The 18360-nt window shown below is 43.2% G+C and overlaps 1 protein-coding gene across 3 annotated transcripts; it reads left to right on the plus strand.

The window, feature by feature from the left end:
* Positions 1-3019: 3019 nt before the first annotated feature.
* zc3h4 (zinc finger CCCH-type containing 4) lies at positions 3020-16728 on the plus strand. 3 transcript variants are annotated; one of them, XM_075473006.1, is made up of 14 exons: positions 3020-3305; positions 7290-7596; positions 7695-7802; positions 7933-8137; positions 8253-8413; positions 8744-8852; positions 8935-9068; positions 9169-9282; positions 9950-10061; positions 10219-10328; positions 10484-10947; positions 11633-11955; positions 12043-12285; positions 12780-16728. In XM_075473006.1, exons 1-14 carry the CDS (start codon positions 3226-3228, stop codon positions 14480-14482), a joined length of 4173 nt encoding a protein of 1390 aa, XP_075329121.1. In that variant the 5' UTR covers positions 3020-3225; the 3' UTR covers positions 14483-16728. The 3 variants fall into 3 exon arrangements, with proteins under 3 accessions (XP_075329121.1, XP_075329122.1, XP_075329123.1); XM_075473007.1 differs by having other exon boundaries at positions 11636-11955; XM_075473008.1 differs by lacking the exon at positions 3020-3305 and adding an exon at positions 3325-4467.
* The last annotated feature ends 1632 nt before the right edge of the window (positions 16729-18360 follow it).

The raw sequence follows: 18360 nt of genomic DNA on the forward strand, positions 1-18360 counted from the left end.
CAATAGACGCGTTTTTTTCCCCTTTCCCCCTTTTTTAAAAGAATATAGTCTACGTTTAAGCTTTCTTTTCTAGCCATTTGTTTCTTTTTTCTGTATTTAGTTGTCCTGGATTTTAATTAATTGTTTTTTGTCTTGGTCTTAGATTTAAGTTTGTTTTTATTCGTGAAAATGTTTAATTCTCTTCTCAATCTTAACGATAGTCACACCAGAACTCTCTTTGCCTGTTTGTTATGCTACTTAGCAAGGTTAAAGCAGTGTGTTTGGATCACTTTTGTTCCTTCATTGTACGGCTTCATTGTGTGTTTTGATAGGACTATATGGGTAAATTCTTCCCTGGGCGTAGTCTTTTGCGAACAACCATTTTAACTAGTTGTTATCCCTGTTAGTATTGTATTCAAATGTTTGTATATTAACTTCTTTAATTTATTAAAGATAGTTGTATTAAATCAGCATTCACAGAATATCTACAAAGAAAAAATAGACTGGTTTGGTGGAAACGGCTAATTTACTAGGATGTCTTTTTTGTGATTTGCCAAAAATAACTATCACATGCCCAGAAGTTTTATTTGGCAAAGAGGGGACATCTAATATAATCTAATATATAATATATAACATTTTCCTAAGACGAGTCCCATCTTAGACGAGTAGATTTCACATTCAAGACATTATTAACTGATTGGTAATTATTTAATTAATCTGTTGGGTTGGGATGGAAATGGATTATGTCAAGTACATTTTTAATCACATTAAAGGAAAATTAAATACTTGCAGTGTATCATTTACCTAAATGAAAAGTTAAAATTAAAAGATAAGAACTTATAAACAGGTAGATAGATTATGAACTTCACCCTAAAAGAGTCCCTTCTCGTATAGTTATTTTTAAAGACTATTGTTGTGGGCAGGTATGGCCTCTTGTACCTGTTCGTACTGCAGTGACCCTGAGGAAGTTTCCAATCAAAGATACTTCATTGTTTTATTATTATAATATGTAGAGGGTGGGCTGTATTGTTCATTATTAGTCTGTTGAGCAGTTTGTGCAACATTCTTCTCTCTCTACTTGTTTGTTCAGTTTCTTTTTGTCACTGACTCTGACGCTGCTGCCCCAACAAATGACTGCAAAGTGAACTGCACTCACCATCAGAGACTTATAGATGGGTATTTGAAGCCCCCCACTACCCCCATCTCTTCTCACAGGATACAAATAATTGATTATTAAAATTCACCAACAACTTCTTTGTCACGCTCACATTTCTGATGTGGTTATTATTCCTACACCATGACACAAAGTGGTCTATCAGTTCCCTGTACTCAGCCTCTTGTCCATCGATGATATGCCCCACATCCACGGAGTCACCCGAGTATTTCTGGAGATGACAGGACTCTGAGATGTGCTTAAAGTCTGTGGTGTACAGAGTGAAGAGAGACAGCGAGAGTACTGTCACGTGTGTTGCTCCTGCTTCTCAAACAGACAACTCTGCAGATGCACAAACTGTGGTCTGTTTGTGAGCTGCTCAGTCATCCAGGCAGATACTCAGATGACATAAATTGGTAATGATTGCCGGAAGTAAATACGGCGTCAACAACAAAGAATTAATACAATCGGTGTGTAGATATATATGCCAGAATATTTTTGTGAATGGAAATTGATTCGACAATGATAAATATGTTGCTATATATCAATGTGCTTTTTTAAATGTTTCTTTACTTTGGAAATAACATTTGAAATGTGCGATTTGATCATGTGCTCCATCACAAAAGCATAGTTCTTTATGTGTCTTTTGATTAAAATCATCAGCAAATTTATTTATTTTTAAACTTACACAAAAGAAAATGTATCCCAAACTTAATGGAATATATACAGTACAGCTGTTGTTAGTATTTTTTTTATTTTCATTTTAGTGAGATTGGCCCCTTCCAATGCCCTAATGCCTGTTTTAAAAAGACATGTAAGAGGAGACCTATTTACCGTCAGGGTGTCCAGACACAGTACATCCGATCAAATAGTCTTTCTGATTAGGAAGGTTCTTCAGTGAGTGGAAGTATCTGAGTAGCAACCATGATGAGGGCTGTTTGAATTTTCTAAATTCAGAGACAGGAGCATCAATGCTTCCTTGGTTATGTCCTTTAGCAGAGGAAACACTGGAGAATAGTCCCACAAGGGACAGGATAAGATTGAGACAAAATTTCTGAGGGATGTTTTATAGAATATTTATTGAACATCTGTAGCTTCAGTGCTGTACACCCACATCATAGCATTTTTTTTTACCATCATATGAATATTTAACCTTGTTGAGGGCCATTATCTCTTTAATTTTAAAAGGGACAAAGACCTTGCTCTGTAGTAGCTATACACTGATCTCACAATTGAATGTAGATGCCCAAATCCTCTCTTGCACACTGTCTTCAACAGATGATGCCTTCCATTATTTTTATTCCCAACAAGATATATGTCTAGGCGACATTTTGCCATTCTCCCACTACACCCATCTTTTGTGTTATCAATATCACTTGCAGAGTAGCTACTGACACTTAAAGGACAGTAGCATCCCTCAATGCAGAAGAAAGCTAGCCATTTTTTTTGGCTAGCTAGCTAGATAGATAGCTAGAAATCTGTGTCCCTGTTATTATTTTTTGATTATTAAAACAAAAAAAAGATCTCAATAAGAATGGCTGTAAAAGTCTGTTAAAGATGTTTAGCAACCAATAAAATGTGGAAGTCCAATTTTGTGGCCGTGCAGATTGCATTTATATTAATCGTTTTTCATATCGTTAGTGTGTAATACTTTAAATATAAATCGTTTTCAGTCATTTACAGCTTTTAAGATTTATTCTGACCAAATCATCCTCTTTATTACGATTTAACCGGCATCTGCGCCTGCGAGTCAAACTCAGGGATTCCATTTATACTAACGTCTTGTGTCTCGGTAATTTCCGTGAGGTGCCACGTCATAATCTCCCTCTCGGAAAGCCCGCCCCCTTTCACTTTGGAGAAGACTGTCGGCCATTTTAAGTTAGTCAGTCGTCATTTCACATCGCTACAGTAGGACGGAGAACGTCAGGATTCAATTTCAGCAAATTTCTCTTACAACTGTAGTGGAGAGTTGCCTTCTATGAACTGAATCTCTTCCTAAAACAAAAACAAGTAGATCCTAGTGAAGTGACGCATAAGCCAGTAGATTCCAGTGTCGACTTGTAATTTTTTGCACCTCAATGTAGGTAGAGGAAATGGCTGTGGAAAGCATGACTGTCCATCCAAACTCCCCAACTACCAACCACGAACACAACAGTCTCCTGACTGACGAAAGGTCGAGTAATTCTACAATCATATTTAAATGAAATTATTTATTTGTCCTGTGCTTTTACACAAAAGCCCGGGGTTTCTTTTTCTTTTTTTCTGTCAAAGGGATTAAACTCGCCTTTTCTGGAAAACGAGTACAGAGGTAAAGAGAACGGCCATGTTGACACGACAACGCCAACTTGGAGGCCTAAAAGCACCTGGAATAACGTTATTCCCTGTTTTTTATTACATTGTCACAGTCAACGATCAATCGACTGAAGCGAACTTGTCTAATGGAAAAAGATTAGGTCGAAACAGCTCATCATTTATACTTTCATTTCCATATTGCCAGTTCAACGATTATAAAGCATCGGTTAGTTACTTGCCCATCGTTAAGAAGCGTACACAAATTAACGTTAGTTTAATTGTACGTGTGCGCGTAGTGACAATTGCTGAAATATCGCAGGTGAAAAAAAAAATCCAAGCGATCGTCTTTTGCCAACCGTTGGCCTGTTCTAAAGCTAAAATGCTAACGCTAGCTTGTTAGCTAATGTTGCCAACGAATTCAGTTGGTAACTCGATAAAGGCTAAGCTAACGGCTAATGACTTTGTCGATGGTAATTTGCGGTTATTAGTGTGTATGGACGCCGAATTACTTATTTATTGTAGCGATAACTATTATTTTCAAGGCAACACGAAGGATAACTGGTCACTTTAGGCTTTTAATGAATCTCACAATTCGTCAAAAACGGTTTCGTTTGGCTTGCGAAGCCGCTGTCATTAAATGAACTACGCACTTTAGATAAGGAAGCTTATTTTTTAGCTCTTTTTAGCTTTTTACATTTACATTTTTTAATTCTGTTATGTATTTCAATATTTAATTGTACGAGTGATCGATGCTTGATGGATATTTGTCTTAACATGTCCCTTTTATTCACAGTCGAGCCCACACTGCCTCGTCCCCAAACATCCACAAAAGTCCCTCAAATGTTTAAAACGTCTGCAAAGCATCCCAGTAGTGTTTCAAGTCAAACACAAAGTTCCCTTTTCCACAGTGCCCAACTGGCAAATTTGCTCTAAATAGTTGGCCCCACTTCCAAGTCCCACAAACCCCACTAGTGCCCCTAAAAGATTAGGGAAAACTTGATCTCAATGGTTTTGAATGCAAAATGTGAAGAAAACCTGTCACAGTAAGTATTCCCCATTTTAATCATGGCCCATTGCTTATATAATTAATGGAGTTATGGACTCATCCACTGAGCTAATAATGTACCATAATGCATGGTAAAGCCTTAGCTGAGCAGATTAATCATGTTCTCTGTTGAACTTCTCACAGCTGTGTGCTAGAAAGGTTTTTTTATTCTTTTAAAAATAGATTTTACAGTTTGATGGAGTGTTCATGGATATAAATGGAAGCTTTTTGGTATATTTGACATGGATGGCATAGACCTAGACTTCTCTGTGCTTCTCTAAGTAGGGTCTCGGTTTAGTAAATAATGGGTTTTTCCCTCTGGATCGGTCTGTTTAGTTTGAAGTTTTTCTTGGTAGATGCAAGCAGTATTAACTCGAGAGTTTCTGCTGACCTGACCTGTTGGGATTATTTGAGTATTGAGATGTCTGGGTGGTGTTTGTTTGCATTTCTAGTTTTTCCCCTAACTGGCACATTGTTGGCAGCAGGTGATGTGTGTATAACATTTCGACAGGCCACAGAGGCCACCAGCTTCTGTCCATAGTGAATTCCTGCCACCCCCTCCCTCCCTATTCGCAACAACCTGTTTCTATAATGCAGCCAAATTCCTGTGCTAATGTATGATAAGAGAGCCTTCCACTGTGACATGAGAGGTTTCCTTGTGACTGGTCTCTGCGCCAGTAAAAGAGTGATTTGGGTACTGAGATGATACTCCTCAGTCGGCTTTGGATTCAGAGACAGTGTTTAGTTTGGAAAAAGGCGAGGATTGTTGCTATATTGCGCTTCCGCTTTGAGGTATTATACTCAGAAAACAATGGATATAACAGCTATTTAGCTGAGGTAAAAGTAACTCCGCTATTTCAGAAACAACATTTTAAACGTAAGGAGTTTTTTTCCCCCTTAAAAACATCAAATCAGACCAAAATATGACGTCATCTTTTGTTTGTTCTGGGTTGTGCAAATTAACAAAAAGTAGATAACTTAGTTGAGGCTGGTGATAATCTAAAGGCTGTATATTGACATCTGTTCTTTAAAAAAGCCTGTTTACTTGATCATTTTGAGAAGGTTTTTTAGCATAAAACTTTCAATTTAAATAGCAAAATTGTCCGAATAAAAAAAGCAGGCCCCTGAAAGCCTCAGCAGTGGCCTCGACCTCTGAAATGATTTGATTGTGGCGTTTTTTTGTAAGGAAACACAGCTGTTTACTTAGTTTTAATTCTCTTTTACTGGTGGCTGTGTTTCTGAGGTTTGAACAAGACTGAGCAGAGATTTTAAAGATTGATTGTTTTGAGGAAGCTGATACGTTTAGGATGTGGTTTGGGTTTAGTTTTTGCCTCCCAAGCGAATGCGCCACCTGCTCTGCATACCGTAAGACGAAACCTGTCTTTGAGTTGTCAAGTCTTGTCGGGCAGTCATCATTTCTGTAAATTAAGTCCTCTCCGAATCGATCAGGCCTCAGGTCTCAGCCGCAGCCAGCTGCAGACGGTACTTGCTAACCTACTTTGGGTGTTGCCTTCTGTGGGAGAGCTGCAACATTGCTACTCAAATAGCTGGGGATTAATACTTTGTCTCTGTTGTTTTTAAACTTTGCTTCTTTTGCCTTTGTCATAAAACATATCCCAAACACCAGTCTTAAGCATGCAAAGAGTGTGAGTGGTTAGCAGTTGGTTGTGGTTTTGGATTTTAATGACATTTGGAGGAGTTAGACGGATTTCTGTCATGTCTGGATTCTGGCCCAGCAGCTGGCCACAATAACACCGTATCATTAAACACCCGTCCGCCCCTCAAATCCTGTGTAAGAATAGGAGCTCCTTCCAGCCTGGTGTTTTGGTGGTTTCACCTTGACTGAGTGTCTGGATGAACACTAATTTAACACGATTCACTAAAAGAACACAGAATTGCTTATATGCTTGTCTTGGCCTGATCTGAAGGCTGTCGCTGTTTGTGACATTTTGAAAACTAGCTCACGGTTCTTTGTGCTGACAGCTTCTTTTTTTAGCTGATTATATTAATTACATGCTTACAATAAGGTGTGTGAGCCTATATGAAGGTAGTTCATTAATCCACATGTTTTGTGTCCCTTGTCATCAGTTTGGCTGACGTACAAGGCCACTGTAGATATTTTTTATTTACCCTGTTTGAGGGGATTTATATCCGAAGGTGTGTGCAAAAGCTGTGTGCTGCTGTTTAAACAGACGCTGTGTAAATACACTCGGAAGAGTCACGGAAAACAATCTCTTATAACCCCTAACATGCATTTCCAACCAGAGTGCGTACTTTCTGGAGTCAAATATTCGCTCGTCTCGTGTTCTCTCATAATAAAAACGGATAAAAGCTTAAAGTGCTGTGCAGGAAAGAAATCTGTAACAGTTTAAATCGGATAAAAGTTTAAAAATTATTTATTTTGGCCCCCAGAATTTAGATTTTACATCACAAATTCACAGATTGCTCTGAGCCTAGTTTTTATATAATATTTACATTATTTCGTATATATTTCCAGCCCGTGTTTTTAGCTTGAGTTGCTTTGTATTTATATATTTATTGAACCCTGGTGTACTCGTGGCATAGGAAACTAAATTAGCAGTGCTGTAGATTAGCTATGCTTAAACCATAAACTAAACTAAAAAGGGTTTTTCGTTTGATTGACCAAGTCTCTGTACTCGTTTTTCATGTCATTTATTCGCCGTTGCATCAGTATTTCATGTTTGTTTTAAATTGGCGTCCTGAAACGTAACAAATGGCTGGAAGACGATTAAAAGTACGTTTGCCGTTACGCACACGCACGTATGTGATTGTTTACCACGTGCTGGGTTTAATGTACAGGCCAGAAGATGGAGAACTGGAGGAGGGCGAGTTGGAAGATGATGGGGGAGAAGTGGAAGAGGAGGAAGTGGGCGGAGGTGTGGCTGCTGCAGCGGGACAAGGTGGAGACGGTGTAGATGAAGCAGGTGGAGGAGGAGGAGGTGAAGCAGGAGGGGAAGGGACAGCGGAGAGGCCTCGGCGAAGCAAGGAGCAACACGCCAGCAGCGAGTCGGACGACGAGAGGTCCCACCGTCGCAAGAGGAAGCGGAAAAAGGAGCGAGAACGGGAGAAGCGGAGGTCGAAGAAGAAACGCAAATCTAAGCATAAAGTAAGAGTACAAGCACGTGTCGAGCTGAAAATACCCTCACCATTATCCTCTTTTTCATCTAAGAATTATTGTCTAACGTTGGGGCGCCTTTCTCCCAGCGTCATGCCTCCTCTGATGATGACCATTCAGACTTCAGTGAAGACTCTGACTACAGTCCCAGTGAGAAGAGGAAGTACAGAGAGTACAGTCCTCAGTACCCTCCTCCTGTAAGTCTGAAGAACAAGCATTCTCCACACTCACACTAGTTCCCGACATTCGTCCGGAGCTCAGATTTGTTGTGTTTTTTTGGAAAGCGGAGTACTTTATTACTGTGAAATTTGTCGCTTTTTGTTTCAGTCCCACGGGGGCTATGGCGGCCCAAAGAAAGGTGGTTACATGAAGATGGATAAACAGAGCTACGGAGGCTACGATGACTATGAAGAGGAAAACTTTGAGGCGGAGGAAGATGAAGAAATAGTGGAAGAAGACTATGACGATTTCACAAAGGAGCTTAACCAGTACCGCAAGGCCAAAGAGGGAGGAGGCGGCCGCGGTGGACGAGGTGGGTCCGCAGCGGTTTCTTATCAATCCAGATTCCACGAATAAGTCGTAGACGGCGGATCTCTGCTGCCTCCGTGGCTCGCTGTTGTTTACTTTCCCTCTTTGTGTCTCTGCAGGGGGCAGAGGTCGCATGAAGAGCCTGAGAGGTCGTGGAGGAATGAGGGGAGGGAGGAGAGGCAGAGGAGGAGGGCGAGGACGAGGAGGAGGAGGGCGAATCGGAGGAGTAAAGATGGGCGGAGACAACGATGATGGCGACGGCTACGGAGATGAAATGGAGGTGAGTTTATTGTCTTCCCACTTTGTTCAGCATCTCACAAACAACATGTTATTCTCCTTTATCTTGTGATTTTTTTTTTTTTTGTGTATTTGGAAGTGGTCACGATAATCCTCATTTGGCAAATCAGGGTGGTCTTCATAGGAAGATTGATCATTTTTCTACTCGTGGAATAATACTTAGCATACGCTTCCTGTTGCTGAGGAGCTCCAACAGTTAACCAAGTTAAAGGCAGACATGCAGCTTTTGAGCAATTATTTATTCAGGCAGAAGTCTGTTATAAGTTGTTTGAAGCTGTTGCTGAAGTTAGTGCTGACCATCACTGTGGGACAGTCCTTACAGTACGGAGAAGACGACTACGACAACAACATGGGGGACGATGACTACGATGACTATTCAAAGGAACTCAATCAGTACAAAAAGTCCAAAGACAGAGGCAGAGGTTTGTGTGTTTCTAGTTTTTCTTTCACATTAAGCTTGAATGTTGTACAGCAGTTCTCTCACTCTAATAATTTATTTTCCAGGGGGTAAAGGAGGCCGCGGGCGAGGCAGAGGCAAAGGAGGCCGGGGTATGATTAGAGGAAAAGGTCGAAACAGAGGGAGAGGAAGAGGAGACATGATGATGAATGATGATGACCACGGAGACATGGACAACGGGGTACAACTTTAGTGTTTGATATCAGATCTCACTGAAGTGTACTGCCGCTGATTTTAGGCAGTTAGAGCTGATGTGCTTTTACCGGTCCTGTGTCATTCAGGACGGTGTTGGAGGTGACGGACCAGGATTAGGACGGAGGAATCAGAATGAAAAGCACCAGGATAAGAAAGGAAAGGCCATCTGCAAGTACTACATCGAGGGGAGATGCACCTGGGTAAGATGACATAAATTTGCTTCACATTTGCATCAAACGTGTGTGTTGACTCAATTTTTACCAACTAGTATAAGAAATATTGTGACTTTTACACCTTTTTAAGGTGTAACTAGAGCTGGGCGATATGGTAAAAAGTCATATCACGATATATTTTTCGATATACTTTTCGGGCCCTTCTTATCAACAATGTCATCCCTTACGCGTTGGGCTGCGTCTTCCATCGTTCTCATTTTCTGTTTTTATACGGCTGCAGCAGCACAAACAAACACGCCACGACTAGCTGCTGGCATGGCTCTATTCCAGCCACCTGATTGGTTCAGCGCGGCGCAACTCCCGTTGTCATTGGCTGTTCGTGTTGTCTGTCAAAAGATGAATGAATGTAATCTTTAGAAAAGTATATCGACCATGTTTCATATCGCTATCGAGGAAAGGTTATTCCTCGATAGCTATCGTTTTATCATCAATTTTAAATTTAGAAAATACAGTCTCAAAACCGTTTTCCTAGTTTTGGACTTCAAATGCGACGCAGATCGTTCCCAGCGCCACACTGCTCAGGACGCCTCAGTTTGAAATAAAAAGTTAGATAGCAGTAAGCTGTGAAAAGGAACGAGTTTTAGGTGAAAAATCCTCTGAATGTGCACCTTTAATTTAATTTTTCCACCACCAGGGGGATCACTGCAACTTCAGCCACGATATTGAGTTGCCAAAGAAGAAGGAGCTGTGCAAATTCTACATCACTGGATTCTGTGCCCGAGCCGACCACTGTCCTTACATGCACGATATCCTTTACTCTTACCCACACCGAGATCCTTAATTAGCACAAGAGAATTGTAGGAATATAAACAATGATGTGTTTGTTTGAATTGAGTTTTTCTCTTCTTGTAGAGTTTAAAGTTATTACATTTTGCATGTGTTCCTCCTTGACTCCCAAAATACGTGAATTCCCTTGTAAGCTGTTCCACACCACGGGGAACTGTGTCAATGGAGATGAGTGTATGTTCTCCCACGAAGACCTCAATGACGACACCCGGGAGCTGCTCAACAAGGTGGGATCCTCTGAGCCACTGTATAGCATCATCACGTTTTACTTTGGGATAAATTGAGATAGCTGAATTCTGGGGCTTTCGGGTTATTGAAGTGTCTGTAGTTGTTTGTGTCAGATTCAGTCAGCAGTGGGCTTTTCTGTGACCCTGCTTTGCAGATGCTTTCAGAGGATGCAGAGGCAGGAGCTGAGGATGAGAAGGAGGTCGAAGAGCTGAGGAAGCAAGGGATAGACCCTCTCCCTAAACCCCCTCCTGGAGTTGGCCTCCTACCTACTCCTCCTCGGCCTGTTCCCATGGACAACAACATGGGGGGAGGAGATTTCGGCGGGCCTCCACCTGGTGACTTTGGGGGTCCCCCTGGACCTAATCAGATCCCTATAGGTGGCAAGGGTCCCCCAGGTCCGATGCCCGTCCCTGGACCCAACCCCAGTGTTGGTCCACCTATCCATTGTCCTGATGGAAGTCCCTTCCAAGGAGGGTTACCCCCAAATCCCATTGGCCCTCCACCTCACATGGGTCCCCCACCTCCTGGTGGTGGAGGGGGAGGCTGCAAGAAGATCCCCTCATTGTTTGAGATTAAAGTTCAGCCAACAGGACAGCTGGCCCATAAACTGGCTGTTAGGTAAGAGATAAAGTCAATATTTCTGCAATTCAACATTTTTATATTCTACATAAAATATAAAGTGCTTAGTTCTAGTCTTCTGGCCACACATCTGTAATAGCTCTAACATCTGTTAGATAGTCATTAGTGAACTGAAAGATGAGAAACAACAGGGAGGGACTGTGTGTTAGTGAGAAGATGCAGTTGTAATGCTGTTTTTGGTTTAAATGATCCAACAACTACTTTTATTCATCCCAAGTAAAGATAAATGTTTTAATTTGTGCTATAGACACAACACACATTATTGTAGTAGATAGAGAGTCAGCAGGGGGAACGTATAACTGGCATGTTCATCATTTAACTGTAAATTTTAAAAAAGGGAGATTCTTCCCAGTTTCTTTTTGAAAGATCAAATCAAATCAAATTTATTTGTATAACAGATTTCATGTACAAAACAGTTCAAAGTGCTTTACATAAAATAAAAGCATTGCAGCAGGGAGTGGAAGAAGCATTAAAAATACATAAAAGAATATAAAGAGAAACAAATAAAATAATTTAAATTAATTTAAAAAAAAGCAACAGTCCAGATAAGTTAAAAGATATCGTGCACATTTCATGCATAGACACATGAGAACAGAAATGTTTTTAACCTGGATTTAAAAAAGGTCTGTGTGATATTTAAATCACACTTTCCCTTTTGCACCAGAAGCCAGACTCCCAGTGGGACCCAAGCTCAAACGGCACCTCCTGGTCCTCAAGGCCCCCCGGGTGCCATTCCCCCCCGTTTCCCAGCCCCTCCAGGCATGATGCCCCCCGACATGCAGAACATGGGCCCCAACCTCGGCATGAACCAGGGCCCACCCAGCATGGGGCCCGGCGGACCGCCCATGATGGGGGGATTCGTGTCTGGTGACGGTCCTCCACATGGGGGCGCAATGCCTCCAGGCCCTCCCCAGGGGGGAGGAAACTTCTTCAACAACTTCTTCAATCAGCAGGAGGGTATGAAGATGGAGGGAGTGGTGCAAGAAGGTGAGAGCGAATTAAAGCCCAGAGAGAACTAACAGACAAATACACAATATACTTTCAAACTAACGAGTGCTCGCTGTTCCCTCTCAGGCGACAACTACCAGGGTTTTACCGGCATGGACGACAGAGCAGGAAAGTTTAGCAGTCAGTCGGGTGGCCAAGAGAGCTCAGCTAACGGAGCCCCGGCCAATCAGGGCGGGATCTCTGTGCCTGATTTTCTGCCTCCTGCCCAGCGCGTCCTGTTCATGAGGATCCAGCAGAAGCAGCAGGAGGAGGAGGAACGAGCTCGCAGGATGGCTGAAGGAGGAGCAGAAAAGAGTAAGGATGCTGAAGGTAAAGAAAACCCTCTGCTGGGTATAAAGTATATTATTCTCATATTTTACGGTGTAAATAGATCGTCCAAACAGACTGTGGATTAACGGCAGCACATTTAAAGTATCAAAACAATCTCACAGTTACACATTATGATCACATTTGGGCTTGTTGGCTATTGTTAATGAACATTTAACAATAGCCAAAATATGTACAGTGATGATCACTGTACATCAGCAAGTGTGGCTCCACTTTTTAACTCGATGCCAGTACTTGTGATCCTTGTACATCTGGCAGTTCTGACAATATGTTAATTCTCCATTACAGAAACAAGAGGAAGTGTAATTAGCAACTTCCATCCCTGTGAAATGTATACAGTTTACTGACTTTTAGTTAATGCAATTGTTCTGCTCCACTGATCATGCTCCCAGTAACTGTCAGCAGAAACCTCTGATATAATGTCTGTACGGATTCTTTAAAGGTTAGTCAAATATATTTTTCCTTTCTTTCTCCAGGCGACTCAGGGAACTGGTATTCCAGTGAGGATGAGGATGGCGGTGGTAGCGTGACCTCCATCTTGAAGACACTCCGTCAACAGACCCAGGTTCCTCAGAAGTCCGACGGCCTTCCGAGTGACCCACGTCTCCAGAAGGCTCCTCCTTCCAACCCTCTGTCTCGCCCAGCAAACCCCCGCCTGGTCCGAGACCCACGGGATCCACGTCTGGCCAAGTCGGGCCAAACATCCGACCCCGCTCACTCCGCAGCAGCTCCGTCCTCCTCCGGGCCGCCCGCAGACCCGAGGTTAGCCAGGCTCGCTGCTGCCACCTCAGCAGGATCCATCTCGCACTCGCCTCCGGCTCCTAAGCCGGAACCTCCTCTAGTCTACAAGCCCCCGCCGCTTACCACCCCGGCAGCGGAGGAGGAGGAAACGGAGCGAGTTTTAAGGGATAAACCTGTGCCCATTCCTCTGGACCCGCTCATGGGCATGGCTCTGAGAGACCCGCGCACCCAGCTGCAGCAGTTCAGCCACATCAAGAAGGACATTCTTCTTCACATGCCAGCCTTCTCAAAAACTGTCACGTGGTCCCCTGAAGATCTCCTGCCGCTCCCGATCCCAAAGCAGGACCTCCTCCCTCTCCCACCGGGCATCCCGCCGGTGTCCTCCATAGATCCACGTCTGTCTCGAGCTCAGCAGCAGCTCCACACGTCACTCCCTCACTCGCAGCCTCCCCCGCTGCAGCCCGCTCCCTCCGTGGACCCCCCCGCTTCCTCTTCCTCCTCTTCATCCTCGTCCCTCCCAGATTTTGAGCTGCTGTCCCGAATCTTGAAGACTGTGAACTCCAGCCCGTCCCAAACTCCACCCCCTCCTCTCTTAACTAACCCCGCTGCCCCCATTTCTCTGTTAGGCCCGTCTCCCCCCATGCCGCCTGCACCTGTAGAAAAACCCATCGATCCCCGGATAGCCCGCAAAGTCGCGTCCGACCCCCGTCTCCTGCCACAGAAGTCATCACTGAAGCAACCGTCAGAGCCCGCGCCTCCCGCTCTTCCCTCTACGTCTCCAGCAACAGCATCTTGTCCGTCCCCTCCCACCATCGCCCCCTATGACCCGAGGCTGCTCTCCTCAGGTGGGGCAGGGCGCAGTGTGGGTGCCGGGGCACCAGGGGGAGCCAGTGTGCTGAGCAGCATCAGTCTGTATGACCCTCGGACTAACAAACCAGGAAGCCCTGGTACCAGCAGTGGCTCTAATAACTCCCCCAGCTCAGCCAGCACAGAGTCCAAACCCAGTGACTCCACCAGTAAACCCAAGTCCAAGGAGCCCCTGTTTGTTCGAAAGTCTGCGTTGGACCAACCTGAGCCGGAGAAAAGTGTAGAACAAGGGACTGATAGGTATAACAGCTATAACAGGCCTCGACCTAAGCCCGCACCCTCACCAAATTCCACGGCCCAGGGGGGGTCTGCTGCAGCTGGGGGTGCTGCAGCTGGGGGTCCGAGTGCTCCAGGAGCTGCCTCAGACCAGGGCCCCGCAGGCGTCCACAACCTGCCGGTGTCCACTCTGTTTGGGGTTGTGAAGCAGGCCGCCAAGCCTGGCGGGACGGGCAGCCCGTTTGGAGGAAACAGCCCGGTGCAGTCTGAGCAGGCGGCGACCGAGCAGGACAACGCCTCTCTGAAGGACGTTTTCAAAGGCTTTGACCCCACAGCCTCACCCTTCTGTCAGTGACCTACCCCACAACCCGAGAGACCCTGATGTGGTGGGCTCGTTTTTAAGATTTTTTGGAAACCCAGAAGATCGCCGGGGCAGCTGCCTGTAAGACTGGTTACCACAAACCTTTCTGATCAAATCGACTTCAAACATTATTTCATCCCCGCGCACAAACTTTTCCACAGTGTTGTGGATTCAGATCGTATCACAGACTTTCGGGTAACGGGAAAGGTTTAAAGTTAGATTCTCTATTTTAAGCAGACTTATTGATGTATAAAAAGATGTATTCTCTCGTTTCAGACAGCAGCAGAAACACATTTATATGGAATGAACATTTTAGCTTCTCATCTTGTTTCGTTGCCTTTTTATTTTAGTTCATATTTCTGTAAATCTTCTTTATACTGTTGCACTTGTATATAATTGGAGGGAGGAGATGCTCTTGGCAAGAATTAATGAAATAGCTCTCCCTTTTTTTCCACCACAGTTCTTCCCAACGAAATACTGCTTATTTATGTTGTTTCTGTGATTAAACGAGCAGCACTGAGGCAACTGTTTTAGCACCCTCATCATTTTTTTTTTGCTAAGCTTTCTCAAATAAAAAAAGCATACATTTTGTTTCTCTACATGTCCTGTTTTCTGGAGAAATAGTCGCAAATATCTAAACCCACGTCTATATTCTGTGTTTGATTTATTTTTTTAGTATTTATTTTTCTACTTCTTTGCACTGCCGGCTTGTTTTCTTTGAGGCTTGTATTAATACTTTTTAATGTCTCTAGCTCCCCAGGCTGTTGATACACAGTTTAATTTCAGGTATTTATCTCTCACCAAGAAAAAGGTGACTTTGTTGTTATAGGAAGCAACCCGAGACCTTTCAGTACTGCCTCTGTAACCACTGTAGATCCTTTGTTTTATAGATTTGTTAACGTTCGCTGTGACCTTCGTGGAGGAGTTTGCTGCTCAGACTGATGACTGACATCACGGCGCTCTGCGGTGATAGTTGTTCGTTAGCCGTGGCGTCAGGAGCGCTGCAGGGACGTTTAACGACACTGTTCTTTGTCTCTGCTGCCCAACATTTCATCCTGTTGTCTTGGTTTGTTGACACGTCGTCTTCTCATCTCAATATCCGATTCTTTGGTTTACTTATTGTGCTTTAAGTTATTTTGCTGTTCAGAGGATTTTTTTGTGAAGAACGTAAAGTGATCCTTCAGAGCTTGGCTGCAGATCTCTGAAAGCATTCGGAGGAACAGAATAATTTGCCGCCTTGCGTTACAAATGAAGAAGGTTTTGACTCGAGGCGCGTTGACAATCATAAACTGCATTCGGACCTGCGTTTTAAGTTGTCGCTTTAGCTTTGCTTGTCACTGAAAATGCTCACAGGCTTATAGCAGAAAAAGCGCACACTGAAAGCATTCACGGTAAGGATGAGGGTATCGAACACGTCCACTGTTGGATTCATCCGTACACCGGAGCGTTTGGGTCAGATTTGAGGGCGAGGACGAGCAGAATGTGTCGCCGTGGGGTCCCAGTGGAGGTTCAGACTGTACAACAGCTCAGGATCGACCGTCTCCTGTATTAATGTTGATCATTTTTATTTATTTCTTTTCTTTTTATACTTTGATAAATATACTTCCTGGCTTATTTTTTTAATTGTATGATGATGTATGTGGCAGGTATGTGATTACTACTCACCTCAGTGGATGCAGGCAGTCTTCAAACAGGAGGAGAGATGACGATTTCTTCATTTTTGATTTAGAGTAATAAATAACTCACTATTGGCTATTTCTGTCAGGTCACTTAAAGGTGTGTTAGGCGTGAACTTAAATGTTGATTTGTTCCTTCTGTTAATGGTTTTGTTGTTTTGTATATATTTCTTTCTCACTTTGTACATTTGACCAGTATCTCTACTGTCTTTGGGGAGTTTTCTAACTGTACACTGTAGGTGAGCTTGTAAGTATTTAAATAAAGTTGACACGTGGTCAACCAATTAAATCTGTATTTTTATTCACTTGATTTATTTGACCCGTTTCTGAGGGCTGTGGAGCCACTTTGTTACATTAATCAAAGTGAATCAACATGTTTTTTTGGAGTGCCTTTGCTCTCTCGTGATGAAGATATAAAAAAATAAAGGCAGCAGCCTCTGGGGTGTTTTCTATTATGATATAACTACGAGTATTACAGTCACATTGATGTCCTAAATTTATTAAAGCCACCATGTCTGTTGTCATTGCAGCCTGAAATAAATATCTTGTTTTTTTTTCCCCTTGCTCATTTGGAGTATTTTTATATCTACTTAACCTCTATTTCAAGCTACTCAGGGGAGCCGAGAGGGGCGTTTTTAGTAAAAATCGGTTTCAGAAAGGTTAAGGATGTGCTCATTCTCCTGGTTCCGCCATCCCGTCTGCTTCATGAAACATTAGAAAATGAATGTGTCATGAGCAGGTGACTCAGATTTGTCGCTTTATGTGTTTGGATGCCAGGAGACTTAACTGTGCGGCGCTTGGCTCGGACTCTGGATTTGGATCGGCACCCCCAGCAGCACGCAGCCCGTTTCCTGGTTAACTGCGATCCTCTGACGTCTCGCTTCCTGCTCCCCTCCCATCCTGCAACACTGGCTCCAGGAAGACAAACCATTCATCCCACCACCTCAAAGGCTTCCTATCGCGCACACAAGCACGCATGCACTCAGCTGGGTTCGGCCCTCTAACTGTACGCTCCTGCTTTTGACCTTTTGGCTATAATTTATTCGACACTTAGTTTACGAACAATGAGTCACTGACAGTGAAAGACCTGCACGGGCTTTGAAATTTGAAAAATGACAGAGGGCATTAAAACTAGCTGGAAATACTCCTTATGATTTATGATGACCTGATCTAAAAATAGAGCAGTCCTACTGGTGCATTCCCTGAAACACTGAGTTGTGTTTGCACAGAATCTTTTATCAGTAATCTGCTTAGTTCAGGGAGGCTACCTGTGGAGGGTGTATATATAGAAGACCTGATCCTCTTAGAGGATGACTGGGGCTGGGATTTGAAGCGTGACGGCTGCAGTGCAGAGTCTGCACTTGTGGGGGCGTGGTGTGTGAACGGTGGTGTTGATGGCTGGGCTCAACCTTCGGTCTCCATTCAGAGGACGTGTTGTGTCTCTCCACGCTCGTTTGTTTTTCTCTCTTGTTATCCTGCTTCATAAACACGGCAAAAAAGTTCCCACATGCTGCACTTGACATGACGCAGATGTCAAGGAAATAAAGGAGATTTATCCCACAGAGAGTTCTGGCGATTAGGATTAAATGTTTTTGGGGTTTTTTTTAAACCAAAAGTAACTGATTCCTTCATCTGCATCAAACAGAAAATCAAATCAAATCAAATCAAATTTATTTGTATAGCACATTTCATGTACAAACAATTCAAAGTGCTTTACATAAAATAAAAGCATTGCAGCAGGGAGTGTAAGAAGCATTAAAAATACATAAAAGAATATAAAGAGAAACAAATAAAATAATTTAAATTAATTTAAAAACAGGTCTAAAAAATGCGTGAGGAGGAAAGATGCTTTTCTTCCACGCTGCCCACACTGTCCAGCTGGGAGTCTGTATTTCCAGGATGCATTTTTTGGCAAAAAATGCAAATTTGTCTTATCATATCAAGACTGTCACGGTGATATAATTGTAAATAACGGCCTGACTGCAGTCCTGTTTGTGCTGTTTGTGACACCTGTGGGCTGAGATCTAAAGAATATTCAGTTTAGCAGACTTTTTTGGAAAGATGTGTTCTGAGCAGATGAAGCAACCACATTTCTCACCACTTTGTTATGACTCGACTGCTTTTACATCAGTCAGATACATGTACAGTATGAGGATGACCTCAGAGGCGCTGTGTCAGCCTATTCCTGTTCCTTTA

The sequence above is a fragment of the Odontesthes bonariensis genome, chromosome 9 (assembly GCF_027942865.1).
Source record: "Odontesthes bonariensis isolate fOdoBon6 chromosome 9, fOdoBon6.hap1, whole genome shotgun sequence".
Lineage (NCBI taxonomy): Eukaryota > Metazoa > Chordata > Actinopteri > Atheriniformes > Atherinopsidae > Odontesthes > Odontesthes bonariensis.

Coding starts and splice junctions, on each gene's coding strand:
- zc3h4 (XM_075473006.1), top strand. CDS start 3,226: ATGGCTGTGGAAAGCATGACTGTCCATCCAAACTCCCCAACTACCAAC. Junction 7,597..7,694: donor AACGCAAATCTAAGCATAAA/GTAAGAGTACAA, acceptor CCTTTCTCCCAG/CGTCATGCCTCCTCTGATGA. Junction 8,853..8,934: donor GTCCAAAGACAGAGGCAGAG/GTTTGTGTGTTT, acceptor TTTATTTTCCAG/GGGGTAAAGGAGGCCGCGGG.